This window comes from Pezoporus flaviventris, unplaced genomic scaffold, assembly GCF_033815535.1.
Source record: "Pezoporus flaviventris isolate CSIRO_AGI_PZ_B2104156 unplaced genomic scaffold, CSIRO_AGI_Pfla_v1 ptg000025l, whole genome shotgun sequence".
Lineage (NCBI taxonomy): Eukaryota > Metazoa > Chordata > Aves > Psittaciformes > Psittacidae > Pezoporus > Pezoporus flaviventris.
This window is the reverse complement of record NW_026892573.1, coordinates 24,626,460-24,634,353: the sequence shown is the minus strand read 5'-3', so window position 1 is coordinate 24,634,353 and position 7,894 is coordinate 24,626,460. Positions and strand designations below refer to the sequence as shown.

General features: G+C 48.0%; 1 protein-coding gene across 5 annotated transcripts in view; it reads right to left on the bottom strand.

Moving 5' to 3' along the window:
* Positions 1–1,967: 1,967 nt before the first annotated feature.
* The window catches only part of MTMR2 (myotubularin related protein 2), a 58,884-nt gene continuing 52,957 nt past the window's right edge, over positions 1,968–7,894 (bottom strand). For 4 of the 5 annotated variants that reach the window (XM_061457865.1, XM_061457866.1, XM_061457868.1 and 1 more), the window contains 4 exons: positions 6,268–6,360; positions 5,027–5,140; positions 3,506–3,682; positions 1,968–2,764 (listed from right to left, as the gene is read on the bottom strand). In XM_061457865.1, coding sequence (XP_061313849.1) covers positions 2,603–2,764; positions 3,506–3,682; positions 5,027–5,140; positions 6,268–6,360 — 546 coding nt within the window. In that variant the 3' untranslated portion in view covers positions 1,968–2,602. Of the gene's footprint in view, positions 2,765–3,505; positions 3,683–5,026; positions 5,141–6,267; positions 6,361–7,894 lie in introns of those variants that run through there. The other variant, XM_061457867.1, reaches the window with a different exon arrangement.

Below are 7,894 nucleotides of genomic sequence, written 5' to 3'. Positions count from 1 at the left end.
ACTGGGACCTGTGCGGGGTCAGTGCAGGCACAAGGGATTGGTGTTTTAATGACACAAGGTTTTTTGCTATGAAGGGAGAAGGCGGCTGTTAGCCAGGCCTGGAGCCATCCCCCTTAACATCATTTATGTCGGAGACCTGGGCTCCATGGCGCTGGAGTAACCCTTTGGAGAAGAGCAGTTCATCCTGGAGGGGCTGAAAAAGCCAGGGCTTGAAACTACACTGTTTTGCTTGGGAAGGACCTTTCAGGATCAGCGTGCTCAGACATGGGTTAACTTCAGCATGACCTCAGGCTGTCTTCATGCAGCTCCTTACTTATGGAGGGCTTTGGAGGTATTTTGGACTCCATATGCCCAAGTTGCAATTAAACCTACCAGGGCTGAGAGCATCAAAGCATTGAACTGATCCGAAATCATCCCAGTGAATTTGGACTTAATGTGAGTTGCTTATGTAGAGAAATGTGGATCCTTTTACAGAGCAGTCACTGTGCTAATGCACTTGTGAAGTGCAGAAATGGTTTATTACTTACTGTGAAAGTATTTTTGTCATACTGAGCACTGTGTCTCTATTACTTCTGGTCTGCACGGAAGAGAAACTTGTCCAAAGCCGAGTTTTGTTTTCCTGTTGTTCTGAATTTGAGTTTGTTCATGAGCATTGTGCAAGAGTATCTACCGAAGAGAGAGATCTGGATTTGACAGACTCTATTTTCAGTGCTGTTTTATTCATCCATGTCATTTGGAGAACCACACAGTTGAAAACAAGAGCACAGGAACTTTACCCACTTACCCATTTTTATTAGTGTTAAGGAATTCTACAGCCTTCATTAAGAAACAAAATATACACACAGAGTCAGTTTGCTAATACAGAATAATGTTCTGAACCATCTTACGTAGTGATTGTACATACAAGCAGGTCCTGCCCTATACCCTTACAACAATTCCGAGTCCCCCAGAAGGTCTCTTGTGTGGATTCTTTGCACTATTGAACAATAACGTACATCCAAGGCCACCCTGTAACAAGTGCAGTGATCCATACAGCCTGTGATTCCTCCTGTCAGAAGGTGGCTGTGGATTTCTCTGTAAGCAGAGACACTGGTTGCAGTAGAGCAGACGGCAATGGAGACTGAAGGGGAATTACTGCTTTTGAAGGAATGTGGCTTTTGAAAGGCTATTTCTTACATGTAAGTTGATCTGCTCTTGTACTCCCTCAGAAAATACTTCCTGTTGTGGAAGAGAAGCTGAGTGAAGCAACATGGTGATGGGTGTATTGAACTGGTGAGCACAGCATGGGATCCTGTCATGAAAGAGCCATGCAGGAGCCCAGACCAAGTAGTGCCCCTCAGCCTGGAGATGAGAATCAGGCTGGAGTAAAGATCCTCACACATACAAAACTCCCTTTGCTGTCAGATATATCTTTTACAACCTTGTACTCACCTGTTTGAAAGATCAATGGGGCAGGAATGGTTTCACCTACTTGGTTTTTATCTCTACCTCTACAGTAAACTTGTGTATTAAAAATGAATTTGGACTTAAGTGTAGTCAGGTGCCACTAACTCTTGAAGTACATTATGAGGAAAGAGACCTCAACCTAGGGCTCAGAAACTGGCTGTTTTTCTGAATAAATAGCAGTTGCAATGCAGGCAGAAAGGCTTCTTTGGTTGATGCACAGTTGCTTCCATTAGTTTAGTTAACAAAACACTGAAACACCTTAAGTATGCCACTATGATCCTCCACAGAAGCATTAAAAGCACTAATTAGGCTTACCTAAGAGGAATGCAATGACTGATCCCAGCAGCTCACACGTGCCCCTCGGTGCTCCACAACCCTGTGAGGCTGAGGCACTGGAGGACAGAGGTGCTGCAGAAACCCTGGGGGAGTGGTGCTCTGCTCCCCCTCTGACAGAGAGGGGCTGAAGTTGCATCCTGCACATCCAGTGTAAACCATAAAGTTGCAGAGATGGAAGTAAACTTTGTCCTGTCGATTGCTCCTCTACCACCATCCCCTATTGGTTGAAGCTGCCATTTCTTCAGATAAGGCATCATTTACATGGCTTGCTATGGTCCAGGTCAAAGTGAAGGGAAAAGCAAGAAGGTGATATGTTCCAGCGGCTGTCACTGCTTGTCCCTGTTGGCAAATGCTCTCATGAACACTGCTGTGCAGGCACTAACACTGGAGGGTTCCTGACTCCATGGCTGTTTTCTAGGCTTCAATAGAGTCGGAGCTGATACTTCCTTTTAGCAAAGGGGAGTTTCCATACTTGTGAGTGGATGTTTTTCCTCCACTGTACTCTATCCTAGCGCACAGTCTCTCTTCAAAGCCAAGTGATTTCCACGTAAGTGAACAAAGACCGAGCTCTAGGTTTCTTTTAGGTGGCAAGTGCAATGACCTTGTATTATCATCTAGCCACTGAGAAGGTTAATTGCATAGGGGGCCTTGTTTGTTTCTTTTTGCTTAAGCTTCCTCTAGTGCTACAGTACTAATAAATTACCCTGGGGAGAAATAAATAAATAGGTTGGCATCTCCCAGACACCGCGCTGGGAACCAGAGGGGCTCAGAAATGCTGCCCCCGTGGTCCTGGGAAGGTACTTGGCACAAATAGTCCCTATCATACAACTGTCTGTACTGGAGCGACGCACTGCGCGGGAGAGCCGGCTCTCTCCGAGGATGAGGTGGAACGGTTGGTGATCTCTCTCTGCAGCTCCTCCACTTTCTTCTGCAGCTCGGCCCTCTTGGCAAGAAGCTCCTTGTAGCGATTGTGGACAGGTTCCTGCAACAAAACATGCAGCTGAGTGAGGACGAGCAGAGGCTGGAGCACATCTGCTACGGAGAGAGGGTGAGAAAGTTGGGCTTGTTCAAGCCTGGAGAAGAGAAGGCTCTGGGGGGACCTTAGAGCAGCTCCCAGTGCCTGAAGGGGCCAACAAGAAATCTGGAGAGGGGCTTTTTATAAGGGCATGTAGGGACAGAACAATGGGAATGGCTTTAAACTGAAAGAGGGGAGATTTGAGATTAGATATGAAGAAGAAATTCTTCCCTGTGAGGGAAGTGCTGAGGCACTGGCACAGGGTGCTCAGAGAAGCTGTGGCTGCCCCATCCCTGGCAGTGTTCAAGGCCAGGTTGGACGGAGCTTGGAGCAACCTGGTCTAGTGGAAGGTGTCCCTGCCCATGGCAGGGGGTTGGAACTGGATGAGCTTTAAGGTCTCTTCCAACCCAAACCATGCTGTGATTTCTATAATTTTCCCATATTCATTTCCAACCTGCTGAGTATCTTCAGCTCCTGCAGATTTCGTGAGGCAGCAGCCTCCAGCTCAGCACCCACACCAGGCAGTAGTCGGTGCTGCTGTTTCATTTGCTGGCTATTCATTTAGGCTTTTGGGTTTAGGTTTAAGCAGCATCATTGTAAGTTTCCACATTAATTCGTGTGCTTCAAAGGTGTTGAACTCCAAACCGACAGCATTAGTACCAGTAGAGAGGGAAATAAAAGACCGATCCTGGGAGGAGGCACACGTACCTGGGGTTTCATCCTGGGGTTCCAGCGGATGTAGTAGCCGACCCACAGCTCGAGGTGGCGCATGCTGGCCACGGGATACAGGACATGGTTGGAGTAGCTCACGTACAAGGGGTTAGTAAAGTCTTCCAGTTGGCTGTTGATGTAAGACCAAAGCGATACGGTCTTTTTTGGAAGGCTCTGTAAGGGAAGGGGGTGGAGGAGGCTTTATTTCCCCTACAAATCCCAGTGTTTATCTGCAGGGTTCAACAGCGTGTATACATCTGCCTGTCATTAATACACAGCCCCTTGCCTTTCTGTAGCTTCAATAATAACCCTGCTCTTTTGATGTGGTCACTGTAGGCGCAGAGGCAGGCGGAGGCACACACGCACCCTGGCACGGGAACACGCAGTGGGAATTGCCATCGGCACAGCAACAGGACACTGGCGTTGAGCTCTCACTGCTTTAGTTAAACTTCACTCTTTAAAGTGCTCCTGGGGGACTTGCTCGAGTGTTTAATTGCAAAGAAATAAAGAAAACATTTGACTTAGGCCCTGATCTAGTGGAATAATTAGGCCTGTGAATAGTCCCGGTGAAACCAGTGTGGAAGTGCTTTCTAGATTAAGTACTTCACTAGGCTGAGGCCTTAAAAAAACCTAAACCTACACAGCATGGGGGTGTTCTTCTCTGAAAATGACAATTATTCCAGCACTGTGAGCTCCAGAGGAAACGGGGACCCTGATTTCACTACAGTACAATGCTATTACAGTACAACAGGGCATTTTTTAAGCTGTTTTTCCTTTTTAACTGATGTGCTATCAGATACAACCACATCAGGTCCAGGCAGCACTGTCCTCAGTGTACCTTAGGCTCCAACCTTCTGGTGACAAAATGCTTCATCTTCAGGTCACTACTTTTCCTCCTGATTCCAGACTGGGTCTGAATGCACCCATCTAATACGGTGCTCCCTTGATAAACAAACATGGATCAGACTGCAGGGCAAAACTGTGGCAGGACCTAGAGACACGTCCTTCCCAATACTGGCAGCTCTGTCCCCTTCCTCTTGGAAAAACACAAGCACAGCAAGAACCAGTTACTTGCTGTAACCTGTGTGTGCAGAATGACAACGCACACGTGGTAGTTAAAAGCAACCTAAAGGCGCTACTTGAAGGAAAAGGGAGAACAGAAAGGTACCAGTCTGCACAGAGGAGGTTACATTAAACTGAACTTCAAAGAAAAACTGCATTTCCAACTGCCTAGGAGACACCAGGAGCTACTCAGCCATCAGTGAGTAGCTGAAAGCCATGCTGAAAGCAGCAGGACTTGTCCAGAGGAAAGTGGTAATGCTCTGAAATGTGAAGTCTCCAACAGCAGTTTGTGCAGAGGAAAATACCCCATGTCCCAGCTGTTAAGAAGAGAGCTTGGCATTACCCAGACCTGCAGCTACTCCTGTCTTTGAGCACTGAAACAACTTCTCTAGCAACATCTGGCCTGCTGAAGCAATCACAGTACCAGGCCTTCACCTTAGCGAGAAGCTGTCTTACCTCCTTCACTCTCTGCTGCTCACTGCTGCACAGGAAGGTCCCAAACAAGCAGCTGTACAGGTGGTCCAGGATGGTTATCAGGAAGTACTCATTGAACTCAAATGCTGTAGGAAACTACAGACAGAACAAGAAAGTTAGGTTGGAATTTTAGAGAGGGAATTGCAAATCAACTTTCTGCCACTTCGTGGTAAGGAGCTGTCCTCTTTGATTCCTAAAACAGGATTTGTCCCTGTTCCCTGCCTGGCTGGACAGTTGGGATCATATTTGCTCCTCCCAGAAGCAAGAGTTTCTCTCTTGGAAAGCTGCTCTACACGTGCAGCGAGGAATTTTGAGCAGAAGCCAGAGGTCTGAAGGGTTTGACCACTGTGTTTACACACACTCAGGGCTGCTTCAAGTCGAAGCCTGCTCTGCTATGCCTGCCCCTCATGACAGCCCATGCAGTGACACTGTGAGCAAAAGGCTGAAGCACATGTGAAATAATGCATAAAAAAACCTGGATATTGCCCAGAGCCAAATGGAAATCACCTGTCTGTGTAACACAGCCCTTCCCAGAGGGAACAGCAAGGAGGCATCCTGCAGCAGGGGTCAGTGGGAGGAGCAGGTGTATGGCTGGGAGCTGCGTTTGCTGATGGTGTTCCATACAGACACAACCAGACCAAAGACAGGCAGAACTGAAACTCACAAAGTGTCCATAAGAACACGTGTGGTGAACCATAAAGACATGCTGGGGCAATGGGGAGGAGAGCAGGAGGCCTCACAAACCACCCTGCTCTGCCCAGGCTGCCCCAGCCAACATCCTGGCCTCACAGCTGCATGACAGGATGCCTGCTTGCAAAGCAACCCAAGGAGAGCACAATGGGTCTTAAAATCACAGAATGGTTTGGGTTGGAAGAGACCTTAAAGCTCATCCAGTTCCAAGCCCCTGCCATGGGCAGGAACACCTTCCACTAGAGCAGGTTGCTCCAAGCCCCTGTGTCCAACCTGGCCTTGAACACTGCCAGGGATGGGGCAGCCACAGCTTCTCTGGGCAACCTTCTCTTCACAAGCTCACATTTATTATAGCAGCATGTAGTTAAGCAGCACCCACTAAGTAACAAACCCGATGCAAGCTGACATCGTGGCCTGCCTGTGACCTTGTGCATTCAGGCTCTCCCCTGAACAGACTCTGAGCAGGTCAGCTTGTTAACTGTTCCTGCGGCCAGACACCAGCTCTGCGGACATGTGTGCTACCCAGAACCCACCTGTCTCGTCATCTGCCAGACACAGTCGATGAACTGGAGGAAGACAGGAGAGCGATCTGCATCCGCGTGATTCTTGTCTCCGTGGCCAACTCTCTGAAACAGAGCAGGACAGAGAACTGAGCGGCACAGGGAAACTGCTGCGGTCTCCTCTCAGTCACCCACCCACACCTTCACCAACAGCTTTAACAAGGTTCAAATGAATCTTGGTTTTGCTTTGTCTCTCTCAGTGTGTAATGGAGTGAAGGACAGCTACTCCCTTCGTCTTTGAAGTGAAATTTCTTTATGGGGATATTTCCATGCTAAATGAAAACAGGAGTTGTTTGACTAGCGGCTCCAGATGCTGAGCTGGCACCGGTTCCAGTCAATAGCTACAGTTCAGAAGGGGAAAAAATGGGAATGCTTCTTGCTTCAGCTGCAGCTGTCGCCCTGGCTACTGCAGTAGTACAGTGTGCTAGATGTGAGCAGTACCTACAGGCACGGCATGTGGCGGGAACCATCACATAACACCTCGCAGCTTCCAAGTGCTGTACAAACACTGACCCAGCCCATCTCCCGCCACCTCAGCAGAGGCAGTGATGAAAGTATCCCCAGAAGGAGGCCTCCAGCCCTCACCGTGCTGTGTGGCCAACACAGGATTCCTCACAACTAGCACAGTGCGTGAGGGGCTGTGTATTACCCGGGAGCCCTGAGTACCGTACAAAGAGCACGTAAGTAACAGAGATCCCTACTTCTGTAATACCGCTGTCCCCTCACCAAGGGAAATCACCGTCGTTATCTTCCTCATATAGACAGGGAAGCTAAAATACTCATCATTCAAACACCAGGTAACAGCTTTGCTGCAGCAAAACTTAGTGCCTCAGTTTCCCCACCTTCCTCAGAGCACCTGACTATGCAACCCACTATCGCATGTGCTGTAAACAGACCTTGCTCTATCCATTGCCAAAATTAACAGCCACAAGAGAACAGCTACCAGCAAAACACAACAGGAACAAAGACTGAAAGGATTCTACTGAAAGGAGTCTCTCAATTCCCATCAATGCAAACCATAACAAACTGCTGCGTCATACATACCCACAAAGCTGCTCTCTGCCAGCTCTAGAGACACAACCATGAGCTACTCTTGATCCAGTTTCAAGCTGCTGATCTTTTACTTAAACAATTAAAAGCCTCCCCAAAAATAAAATGTCCCTGAAGAGAATATGAGGTCAAGGCCACAACCAAATTCACCACTCTGTTCAGTACCAAGGCATTTGTTAGGTGACAGTGTCCATGCAGTCTCAGAAAATAGACTGAACTGGAAAGAGAGGTAAGAATTACCCCAGTGGTCTCTGCCAACTCCCAGCAGAAACACCTATCCTGAACCCAAAGCACACTGTTAGTTTAAGGTTAAGCATGGGAACACATGTCAGTGAGGCACCTGAGAGATTTAATACTACCTGTCCCTGTATCTAACCAATACTGTGTCCAGGGAGGTTGAGAGATCAATGGAATTATAGGCAGAAAACAACAGCAACAGCATTATTCATCTTTTTAATGGGAGTTCAGCTGGGGGCCTTCCCACAGGAAAGGCCTAACTCCTCTGAAAGCCTTCAAGGTGGACAATAACCTTCTGTCCAGTGCCTTCCCC